The 12,988-nt window shown below is 39.8% G+C and overlaps 1 protein-coding gene across 11 annotated transcripts in view; it reads left to right on the top strand.

The window, feature by feature from the left end:
- Positions 1–10,401, top strand: part of LOC105014804 (membrane-associated phosphatidylinositol transfer protein 2) — a 63,623-nt gene extending 53,222 nt beyond the window's left edge. For all 11 annotated transcript variants that reach the window (XM_034296878.1, XM_034296879.1, XM_034296877.1 and 8 more), the window contains 5 exons: positions 591–739; positions 865–1,014; positions 8,592–8,775; positions 8,949–9,077; positions 9,386–10,401. In XM_034296878.1, the coding sequence (XP_034152769.1) occupies positions 591–739; positions 865–1,014; positions 8,592–8,775; positions 8,949–9,077; positions 9,386–9,745 (972 nt within the window). In that variant the 3' untranslated portion in view covers positions 9,746–10,401. The remainder of the gene's footprint in view (positions 1–590; positions 740–864; positions 1,015–8,591; positions 8,776–8,948; positions 9,078–9,385) is intronic.
- The last annotated feature ends 2,587 nt before the right edge of the window (positions 10,402–12,988 follow it).

The raw sequence follows: 12,988 nt of genomic DNA, 5'->3' as shown, positions 1-12,988 counted from the left end.
TAGCTACTGAAGCTTGTAGCCAGCAAAGTTTTAGTCTGGCTGTACAGTACCTTTAATGAAAACAATGACTCCAGTCAGGTTTGTTTCTTTAGAATCGTTTCTTTAGAATCACTCCATGGCTGTTTTTTTTTTTTTAGAAAACAATGACCATTGAATAGCCAATCACTATGCTATGTGCACTACTATGCAAATCGAAAGCAATGGCTGAATCTCAAATCGCATACTGCAAGTATGTACTTCGTGGATGATGGTGAAGAGATATTTGTTATTTCTTTTTCGGCTCCGCTTACGCGTTCCAGGACAAAAAATAAAATTTTACAGAAGTTAGAGATAACGTTATACAAACTAAATAGTACAACACCAGTCTCAAAGTCAACAGTGCAGAGGTGACTATGGTATGTTGGCCTTCTGGGCAGAGAAAAAACATATCTCAGACTGGCCAATAAAAATAAAAGATTATGATAGGCAAAATAGCACAGACTCTGGACAGAGGAAGCCCCAAACAAGTTCATTTCTAAGTGACCCCAAACCTTTGAATGGTAGTGTAACTAGATAACAGTAATTTGTAATCTATTCTTGCTGTCCGCCAGATTGACATCCACATCATGACCCAGCCCCCTTCAGGTGAGTGGGTGTACTTCGACACTGAGTTGACCAATAGCAGCGGGCGCATCTCCTATGTCATCCCCGAGAACAAGAGGCTGGGTATTGGAGTATATCCTGTCAAACTGGTCGTCAGGTAAATCAAGGGATTAAATATCCAGCGTGTGTTTGAGTGGTGCTGTTGAGCATTAAAACAAACATGGCATTTAAGTGTTCTTTTTTACAGTTCCTCTTCCTTCTATCCTTCTCTTCCTCTCTCAGGGGTGACCATACATATGCGGACAGTTACCTGACGGTTTTGCCCCGGGGAACAGAATTTGTGGTTTTTAGTATCGACGGCTCATTTGCTGCCAGTGTTTCCATCATGGGCAGCGACCCCAAAGTCAGGGCTGGTGCTGTAGACGTGGTCAGGTACGGGCAGGGTCTTATTGAATTGTCTTTCCTTTTGATTCACTGTTATGTTACATGATTTTATGAAGCCTTTTTAACATCAGCAGTTGTCACATAGTGCTTATGCAGATACCCAGCCCAGAAACCCCAAAGTGCAATCCTCACTGAGAATTTGATGCAATTGATGTAACTGCAGTTGGTTGGCCACTGGCTGCTAGCGACCAAATATCTGTACATATACAAGTACATTTAATGGTATTGCACAAGCACATTTACTCATATAAAACAAACCTATTTACAGGTAGAAAATGTCACTTGTTAAAATAAATTGGGTAACACTTTACATTAAGTCTACATTCATTAGATGTAATAACATTTTAATTAACGCATTTATAACATAGTAGATACTATTAAATACTATGTAAATAACATGTAATTACTATGTAATACGGGTTTATCGGTATCAGTTATTGCACAATTGGAACAAAGTGATGTAATTACAAACATGATTGTTCCACACGTGTAATTACTAATGATTTATTTATCTGTAATTACAAGGTGTGTAGTTACATGTGTAACTAACATGGGCTGTAATTACACTTTTGTAATTTCAATGTGACACTGTTAACAATGCATTTTGAAGTTTAACCTTGTTAAATGTAACTACATTAACCTTGTTACATGTAACTACATAAGTTCTTATCACCAATGTTAGTCTAGGACACAACAAGGCAAACCCTATCATTATCTTCAACTATCTTATTTGATTGTTGAGCAGTGTCTTTGCAGTTGATATTAATGTAACTATAATGTACCTACACAAAGTGTGAAATGAAAGACATTTAATTATCCCTTTCATCATAGCTGCACTGTAAGTCAAATGTTTCGAAAAATGTTTGGTGTTCATGTGAAAGGGAACAACACTAGGTTAATTTGTTTTTATTACGATCCCTTTGAAAGTACCGTACACTATAGAATAACAATATCATTAGAAATAACAATGCAATGTCACAGGCAAACACCAAATGTAGTATATTTCATTCTGAAAGTGTTAATCTTTTTCTCCATGTCAGAGTAAGAAATATTAAGTGTACTACAAAATAATTTCTATGTTGTTACACAATGCAAAACTTAATCAAATGTCAGTTACTATGCAATTGCATTGTAATTACAATGGTATTACAAAGGAACAAGTGAATTAATGTAAAGTGAAACAAGACCGATTTAAACATCAAGTACTATGCAGTTACTATGTTACAGCAACCACAGGGAATACGTCGTGATCTGGGAGTGAAAAATGGGTTAGCTTAACTAATTGTAATTAAAAATTAATATCAATGCAGTTACACATTACAACACTCAATCCTATGTCAATTACTATGTACCTACATTGTAATTACAATGTTATTAAAAAGGAACGAGCGAATTAATGTAAAGTGAAACAAGAACAATTTCCATATCAAGTACCATGTAGTTACTATGTTACAGTGATCACAGGGAATACATTGTGATCTGAGAGTGAAACATGGGTTAGCTTATGTAAATGTAATTACAAAGTAGTATCAATGCAGTTACACATTACAACACTCAATCCTATGTCAATTACTATGTACCTACATTGTAATTACAATGTTATTAAAAAGGAACGAGCGAATTAATGTAAAGTGAAACAAGAACAATTTCCATATCAAGTACCATTTAGTTACTATGTTACAGTGATCACAGGGAATACATTGTGATCTGGGAGTGAAACATGGGTTAGCTTATGTAAATGTAATTACAAAGTAGTATCAATGCAGTATCAATGCAGTTACACATAACAACACTCAATCCTATGTCAATTACTATGTACCTACATTGTAATTACAATGTTATTAAAAAGGAACGAGTGAATTAATGTAAAGTGAAACAAGATCCATTTACGCATTAAGTGCGATTTAGTTACTATGTTACAGCGACCATAGGGAATAAGTTGTGATCTGCAAGGGAATAAAGGGTTAGATCACATTAAATGTAATTCAAATGAAATCAATATTGTTAGACATTACAACGCTCAATAAAATTTCAATTAGTATGCAATTATATTGGATTTACAATGTTATTACAAAGGAATGAGTGAATTAATGTAGAGTGAAACAATATCCATTTACACATTAAGTGCTATGTAATTACTATGTTACAGAGACCACAGTGAATACTTTGCGATCTGCAAGGGAATAATGAGTTTGATTATGCTAAGTGTAATTACAAGGTAATATGAATATTGTTAACCATTTTACCGGTTAATAAAATGTCAATGACCATGTAGTACAAGTAGTATGTAGTTACTAAGACAAAAAAAACCTATGCAGTACTGCAAAGAAAAGTAGTTCCTGCAAAGAAAAGTATGTGTAACTGCATTGATACTACTTTGTAATTACATTTACATAAGCTAACCCATTTTTCACTCCCAGATCACAATGTATTCCCTGTGATCACTGTAACATAGTAACTACATGGTACTTGATATGGAAATTGTTCTTGTTTCACTTTACATTAATTCACTCGTTCCTTTTTAATAACATTGTAATTACAATGTAGGTACATAGTAATTGACATAGGATTGAGTGTTGTTATGTGTAACTGCATTGATACTACTTTGTAATTACATTTACATAAGCTAACCCATGTTTCACTCCCAGATCACAATGTATTCCCTGTGATCACTGTAACATAGTAACTACATGGTACTTGATGTTTAAATCGGTCTTGTTTCACTTTACATTAATTCACTTGTTCCTTTGTAATACCATTGTAATTACAATGCAATTGCATAGTAACTGACATTTGATTAAGTTTTGCATTGTGTAACAACATAGAAATTATTTTGTAGTACACTTAATATTTCTTACTCTGACATGGAGAAAAAGATTAACACTTTCAGAATGAAATATACTACATTTGGTGTTTGCCTGTGACATTGCATTGTTATTTCTAATGATATTGTTATTCTATAGTGTACGGTACTTTCAAAGGGATCGTAATAAAAACAAATTAACCTAGTGTTGTTCCCTTTCACATGAACACCAAACATTTTTCGAAACATTTGACTTACAGTGCAGCTATGATGAAAGGGATAATTAAATGTCTTTCATTTCACACTTTGTGTAGGTACATTATAGTTACATTAATATCAACTGCAAAGACACTGCTCAACAATCAAATAAGATAGTTGAAGATAATGATAGGGTTTGCCTTGTTGTGTCCTAGACTAACATTGGTGATAAGAACTTATGTAGTTACATGTAACAAGGTTAATGTAGTTACATTTAACAAGGTTAAACTTCAAAATGCATTGTTAACAGTGTCACATTGAAATTACAAAAGTGTAATTACAGCCCATGTTAGTTACACATGTAACTACACACCTTGTAATTACAGATAAATAAATCATTAGTAATTACACGTGTGGAACAATCATGTTTGTAATTACATCACTTTGTTCCAATTGTGTAATAACTGATACCGATACACCCGTATTACATAGTAATTACATGTTATTTACATAGTATTTAATAGTATCTACTATGTTATAAATGCGTTAATTAAAATGTTATTACATCTAATGAATGTAGACTTAATGTAAAGTGTTACCATAAATTGTATTCAAACCACCATTCTTGGATCCCTGCATGAGTAATTTCCAATGCTAGCAGTCTAAAGACTGTAATACACTGCTCAAAAAATGTAAGGGAACACTTAAATCACACATCAGGTCTCGATGAAGGAAATTAGAGATCAAAATCTTTACTGTACATTGTTTAATTCATTGAGAACAATGACGGAACAGCGGTCAATGGAAAGCGAAATTACCAACCTATAATTGAAATCATAGGCTGTTCCAACTTCTGACAACGTCTTGGTATGCCCCTAATGAGACAGCGGATGGTGTCCTGGGGGATCTCCTCACAGACCTGAATCAGGGCATCAGTGAGCTCTGTGGCCCTACTTTGCGGGGTCAGATGCACTGATACATAACGTCCCAGAGGTTCTCTATTGGATTCAAGTCTGGGGAAAGTGAGGGCCAGTCAATGGAATCAATGCCTTCAATATCCATGAACTGCCTACACACTCTGGCCACATGAAACCGGGCATTGTCCTGCACCAGGAGGAACCCAGGACCCACTGCACCAATGTAAGGTCTGACAATGAGTCTGAGGATTTCATGTCGGCACCTAACAGCAGTCAGGGTACCATTGGCTAGCACATGCAGGACAGAGCGACCTTCCAAGTATATGCCTCCCCAGACCATCACTGACCCACCGCCAAACCGGTCATGGTGGATGATGTTGCAGGCAGTATAACGTTCACCATGGCGTCTCCAGAATCTTTCACGTCTGTCACATGCTCAGTGTGAACCTGCTCTCATCTGTGAAGAGAACGGGGCGCCAATGGCGGACCAGCCAATTCTGGTGTTCTCTGGAGAATACAAATCGAGCTGCATGGTGCTGGGCTGTGAGCCCAGGTCCCACTAGAGGATGTCGACCTCCACAACAGTAGCAGTGTTCTTGCACCATATTTAAAATCAAATTCAATGCTTTATAAGACCTATTTAAGACCTCAACAAATGAATCCCAAAAATGTCTAAACAATTTATTTGATTGAAAAGATAATTTATTTTGAGTGTTTTTGTAACGGTGTAACAACCCAATGCATTGCATCGCCATCAGCATCGCATTAACCTGACATTTTACCTGCTACACAGAGTGCATTTTTTCAGAAAGGTAGAAGACTAGGCCGAGAACGTTTTTTTTCAATAATGGGTCCATCACGGTAATGTCTTTATTGGGAGTGAATTGGGAAATACAAAAACCTATGCTTCTCCACTGCAATGATCAGTCGTTCGCCATCCATCATCTAACTTTTACCATACCAAGGTTGGTGTGTCAGCTGACCTGTGGCATGTTCTGGCAATGCTGTACACTTGATGGCTGTTGTGAAGCTCAATATCCCTCAACATTTTTTTGTTACACCACCCCAAATTCTCCTCAAGACATGTGGCATAGCTCTGCTGCTCTCTTCTCAATTTCATGGTCTAGGTCCACCAAATTGCACCATGCCTCATATTAATTTACTGCCAGCGCCAACCTGCTCCGAAACTTAGTTAGGTCCTTAAATAATTGGACACTGAAACATGTTTTTGTTATTTTGGCTTTTTCAGGGGACTAAAAGTAATTGGACAATTGACTCAAATGTTTCATGGACAGGTGTGGACTATTCCTTTGTTATTTCTTCATCAATTAAGCAGGTAAAAGGTCCGGAGTTGATTCCAGGTGTGGCATCACATTTGGAAGCCATTGCTGTGAACCCACAACATGCGGTCACATGAGCTCTCAATGCAAGTGAAACAGGCTATCCTCAGGCTGCAAAAAACATAAAGAATTCCATCAGAGAGATAACAGGAATATTAAGAGTGGCCAAATCAACAGTTTGGTAAAATCTAAGAAAAAAATTATGCACTGGTGAGCTCTGCAACACAAAAAGTCCTGGATGTCCACTGAAGATACCATGGTGGATGATCGTAGGATCCTTTCCATAGTAAAGAAAAAACATTTCACAACATCCAGCCAAGTGAAGAACACTCTCCAGGAGGTAGGCATATCATTATCCAAGTCTACCATAGAGAGAAGACTTCACAAGAGCAATGGGGGATCACCACAATGTGCAAACCATTCATAAGCCACAAGAATAGAAAGGCCAGATTAGACTTTGCCAGAAGACAACTAAAAAAAACAGCCCAGTTCTGGAACAGCATTCTTTGGACAGATGAAACTATGATCTACCTGTACCAGAATGATAGGGGGAAAAAATATGTAGAAGGCTTGGAACGGCTCGTGATCCAAAGCATACCACATCATCTGTAAAACACGGTGGAGACAGTGTGATGGCATGGGCATGCACAGCTTCCAATGGCACTGGGTCACTAGTGTTTATTAATGATGTGACGGAAGACAGAAGCAGCTGGATGAATTCTGAAGTGTATAGGGATATACTGTCTGCTCAGATTAAACCAAATTCAGCGAAGTTGATTGGTGACCCAAAACATACTACGAAGGCAACCCAGGAATTTTTTAAGACAAAGAAGGGGAATATTCTGCAATGGCTGAGTCAATCACCTGATCTCAACCCAATCGAGTATGCATTTCACTTGCTGAAGACAAAACTTCATGCAGAAAGTGAACATTTTATTTATGTGTTAATTTGTCCAATTGCATTTGACCCACTGAAGTAAGGGGCCCGTATGAAAATGGTTGCAATTCCTAAACGTTTCATATGATATTTTAGTTAAACCCCTTGAATTAAAGCTGAAAGTCTGCACTTCAATTGCATCTCGGTTGTTTCATTTCAATTCCATTGTAGTGGCGTACAGAACCAAAAGTATGAAAATGATGTCAGTGTCCAAATATTTCCGGACCTAACTGTATCTTCCTCCAACCATTTTTCATTAAACTTGCATCTCCCGATTTTGACTGATCCCTATCTAGCATGACGACAACAAAAAGATGACACACAGCCAGACGTCAAAGTCGGTAACTAGCTAACGAAAAGTAAAATGTAAATTAATGGTGGAGTGTTTCATTGTCTAATACTAAGTTTATCAAATCAAGCTAATAAGACGTTTTACCTAATGTGCCACTGTGCGTGATAATTTTTCCATCAGCCTTTAATGCACCATCTGCAAATGTAATAACTACATCAAATTTACAGTAAATTTAATTTATGACCTTAATTTCCCTGATTTAATTTTAAGACTTAAGACTTTTTAAGGAGCCGCGGAAACCCTGAGTAGCCCACTGGAGGTCATTTTGTATGGCTCTGGCAGATCTCCTTCTGTTCCTCCTCACACAAAGGAGCAGATACTGGTCCTGCTGCTGGGTTCATGCACTACGACCCTGTCCTTGTGTAACGGCTCGTCTCCTGGTATCTTCTCCATGCTCTCGAGACTATACTGGGAGACACAGCAAACCTTGCGATGGCACACATGGATGTGCCATCCTGGAGGACATGGACTGCCAGTGCAACTTGAATGGGCTGCAGGTACCGCCTCATGCTACCAGTAGTGACAAGGACACTAGCAAAAGACAAAACCAAAGAAGAATCAGTCAGGAAGGGTAAAGAGAGAGCAATTGTCTGTGGCCACCACCTGCAAAACCATTGCACCTGTTCACACTTTAATTTGCACCAAAACAGGTGACACTGATTCACAATCGCTTATAACTGGACAGATCGATATCTCTGAAGCTTAATTGACTTACTTATTTTTTTGAGCAGTGTATCTGACCATAGGCTATGTACTCACCTCACATATTTAAAAAAATACATTTAACAATATTTGTCCATAAAAGCTTTCTACTGTAACAACAACTTCTCTCACTGGCATTTTTAAGTTTAGCTGGCTACTCTTAAAATGTTATAGATGTTAGTAAAGTCTGATTCTTCCAATCAGTTTGTGTTTCCAAAAATAATCTTCTTGAGATTGTTGATGGTGGAGTCAACAGTGAGTTATCGGTAACTACGTCTACCCCCACTACCCAGTCTAACTGTCTCCCACCCCACAGACACTGGCAGGACCTGGGCTATCTGATAGTGTACGTGACTGGTCGTCCAGACATGCAGAAGCAACGTGTGGTGGCCTGGCTATCTCAGCATAACTTCCCTCACGGCATTGTGTCCTTCTGTGACGGCCTGGTCCATGACCCACTCAGACACAAGGCCAACTTCCTCAAGGCCCTGATCTGTGAGGTAAGAGGCTGAGCTAGAGAGGAGGGTGCAGGGGTTGCGATAAGGATGAGGCTAAGGAAGGGGCAAGGGGATGTTCATTTTGAACAGGCCAAACTGTAGATTTTGAACAAAATAAAAGCACTTATTTTAAAAGCACTGACAGACTTAATGTTTCTAACTTCCTGTGTGTGCAGGCCCATATGAAGATCTTTGCTGCATATGGTTCTACCAAGGACATCTCTGTGTACTCCTCCATTGGCTTGCCCCCATCACAAATCTACATAGTGGGACGGGCTAGCAAGAAGATGGCCAGCCAGTGTCAGGTACGTAACTAGCTAACAAACTAGTTAAAATGCTGAAATACTCAACTTCAACTTAGAAAGTAATCACTCCCACTGTCCCTCCATCAGTTAGAAGAGTAATCTCTCTCGCTCTTCATCCTCTATCAGTTAGAAGAGTAATCTCTCTCGCTCTTCATCCTCTATCAGTTAGAAGAGTAATCTCTCTCACTCTTCATCCTCTATCAGTTAGAAGAGTAATCTCACTCGCTCTTCATCCTCTATCATTTAGATGAGTAATCTGTCTTTCTCACACTAATCATTAGATGAGTAATCTGTCTCTTCTCTCTCAGTTCATCCCAGACGGCTATGCGTCCCATCTCTCCCAACTGGAATACAGTCAGAGGTCTCGTCCCGCCAAGACTGCCAGCGCCCGCATAGTTCTCCGGAAGGGCAGCTTCGGCCTGGGTGCCGCCGGGGGCGACTACCTCCGTAAGCGAAACCACATTCTGCGCTCCATCAACTCACCCGCGGTGGCAGGCTCTAGCTCCTCTGGCCAACCAGGACACACAGAACGAACGCTAAGCCAATGCGAGGTGGAGAAGGAGAGATCCGGAGCAGCAACCCAGAGGAGTATGAGTATAGCAGCGGGTTGTTGGGGACGCACTGGGAGCACCAAGGAGGGGTCGGGCGGATTACTCAGTCCCAAGTAGGGCTCACTAGACTGGGCTAGAGGGGTGAAGGGACCCTGCCTGAACATCACTGGAGCAACCTCCACAATCACCCAACTGGCCCTGAGAGATGGAAAGGGTAGGATGAAAGAGGGGAGCGAATGGGGTTTTCTGAGGAATTGAAAGGGGTATGAGAGGGAGGGAATAGGGCCTAGAGAGAAGCAGGGTCTTTGTAGAAATTAATCTGTAAGGATGAGTTGAGTGAAATGGAAGTAAAGCCAGAAAGATAGGAGGTGCTCTAACATTGCAGTAAAGGAACTTAATACATTTCTACTATAGCATGAGTCTCAGTTGAGACTTCTACATTTCTTACCTTAGCCACTAAAGAAAAGAACTGGAAGGTGAACTCAATGAAAAATATAAACAAATGATATCGTAAGCCTTAATTGTCTCCCCCCTGCGGGCCTGGAGTGAACCTCCCAGTCTGAGGATTTGCTGAATGTACTCTCAATGGGAATTCACTCACTCACACACACACACACACAGTTCAGGACAGGCCAAATAGCCATGGCAACAAGCCAACATCTTCACGTGTTTCAATCCCTCTGTGATAAACCGCTTTCCTGCCCTCTTCTCCCACATTGTCTGGCAATAAGGAACCAGTCCCCTTATACTGTCAACAAAGACACACCACTAAATGGGAAAAAAAGACTCAGGGAAGAGGAGCAGGAAGGGGAAGTGGACAGAGGATGGATTAAGAGAGTGGCCAGGGAAAAGTGAGGGAGGGGGCGTTTTTACGGATGAGATGTCTAACTTCCTCTGCAGTCGTAGTTCCTGGACCAGTCATCTGGTGTTATTAGTGCAGTACTAAACAAGGATTCTGACTGTCAAGGTTGGTTTGGTTCTAGTCCTTCTCACATCTTGTAATGCTATACTAGTACCATGTCTCTGTGTGAAGCCTGTGGGTCATCCTGGGCCTTAAATCCAGACCACACATTTCTGAGTCTGACTCTGAAAGAGCGCAGAGTCTTGACTGAGCAAGACGTGGCTCGGTCTAACTTGAGATATTAGTGAGACTTTTCAACTCTGCACAGACAGAACACAGCAACAATCCCTTTATCAGACCATCCTGCTTGCAATACCTCTGAGCCACCAGGGGGGCGTTGTCTCGTTCTCTATCTGTGTTCCATATCTCTCTGTGTACAATAGGCCAGATGCCGTTCATCCTGCAGCGCCCCCTCGCGCTCAACATTTGTCATGACACACCATTCAATGACAATCCAGTGGACTTCCCCATGATACTCTTGAGCTCTTTGCTTCTTGAGAGGTTTGATGTTACTCCATTTCAGTTCGAATACACAGATCTAAACTTTTCTCCTCACCATTCAGAGGACAGAAGCTGGACCTTCCCCGATTACAAGATATGGACCAAACAGGACATGAAAGGCAGAAGGCATTGGCTAAAGGCCAACACGTGACGTTTCTGAGAGCACACGAGATTGCCTCCTGTTATTCTCTGAGACTCTAATCACACCAGAACTCCTCAAAAGAGTGGGACAGGAATCCTATCCTGCTTTGGTTTACCCCTATGAATACCCAGTGACAGCCACCATTTGATTGGTTGCGACAAGTTTACCTGAAGTACACAATATTGTTCCTTAGCAAATATCAGCTGGTATAAGATTACAAAATAATTTCATAATTTAACTTTCACTAAACCTAAACAGGGACCCCAAGAGGACAATCTGTAATAGTGTATGTCTCTCATCACCTCGTCGTCCAACTACCGGGCTCTACTGTATTGTTAGCTGTTGTTACGAGAGTGTTGCTTTATTCATTGACTCCAGTTATAATCCTAGTACTAATCAATTATAACACAGCCAAAAGACTGATTTCTCTCTCTTAACAGCTTTAGATTCTCAACCCGTTCAACCTCATTGGTTAGTTTTTGCCCTAGTTTATGGTGGAGAAACGTGTTACCATCTCATGTTGCTACAGTGTACATACCTATGTAGTGCATGATATAATAGCTGTCGTTCATTACGGGGTACGTGACCTACGGTAGAGCACGTCCATGTGTACGTTTTTCTTCAGCGTGAGGATGACTCTGTAACATATGTTAATGTGCCAAAACCCCAGACAGTTGTGGAGTGTGGAAAGCTAATGTACTTGTCTGTATGGACTCTGCATTGTGTGCAGTGAAAATAGTTGGGAGCTTGAAATGAGTGTGATGGCTTGGCTTTAACTGAAAAGGCACATGTTTTCTATACCGTATGTTAAAGGTGTAAATCTGATTAGAGCTTTTTAAATCATATTAGATCTATTAGATCTTTTTTTATCCAATATTGTTCACCTCTGAGTATGGACATAATGGCCGTGATATTCTATAGGATGTAGTTATTGTTGTGCTGTTACTTTCGACTTGAGAGCTTGTCAGCTCTAGCATGTTGTTAGATTTTGACATGCTACAATTGTTAACTAGTTGACTTAAATGGAACATAAAATGTATTGGTACTTTTTATGACTTTACTGAAATGCAGTATCAGAGTGAAGGTGACGACTGCAAAGGCCTTTGAAGTGGGAGTTCGCTCAGAAATTCCCCCAAAAAGTTATAATCTCAAGTCTATGTTCCCCACTATTTGTTTTGTAGATCCAACTACATGAGGTTGCTGTTCGAGGTCTGAAAAACGTTGATTGTGCAATGAACTAGGACTTATACTATAGATGTATACTATAGCTGTAGGTCAATGACTGTAAGGCACAAGGCGAAGATTTGGAAATGGTCAGTTTGTACCGTTCCCCTCTGGCCTGGTGGTTAGGAGCTGAATGTTCTCCTGCTGGCAGGCCTTGAGAGCACAGACTGTATCTGTCTAAATACTGTACCGAGGTATACTATATGTAGGAATATGATGGCAAAGATGTATTTATTTAAAACCTTGGTTAATATTAATGATTTTTCAGGTGAATAATATTTAAATATGTAGTATTTTGTTCAGGAGATTGATGGTGATGACGTTCCATCCTATTTAATTAGAGGGCCAAAAGTCAGTGGATGGGGTGTATATTGCCAGTGCAAGATTTCCATTGTTCCAGTTGCAGAGTAGCAGAATCACAATAAGACACCGAGAGTTAAAGACCACAGCAGAGACAATCTGTCTAACATGCATGAGCATAGACAACGTGAACACCACCCAGATCTACACTGTCCCTTACAGACATACTTCTGCTATCCCTTTACAGTGGTTAACTGTAACCATTTTATAGAGCAAACAAAACTATTTTTCA

The sequence above is a fragment of the Esox lucius genome, chromosome 14, assembly GCF_011004845.1.
Source record: "Esox lucius isolate fEsoLuc1 chromosome 14, fEsoLuc1.pri, whole genome shotgun sequence".
Taxonomy (NCBI): domain Eukaryota; kingdom Metazoa; phylum Chordata; class Actinopteri; order Esociformes; family Esocidae; genus Esox; species Esox lucius.
The sequence above is the reverse complement of the archived record's forward strand: the minus strand, read 5'-3'. Positions and strand labels throughout refer to the sequence as shown.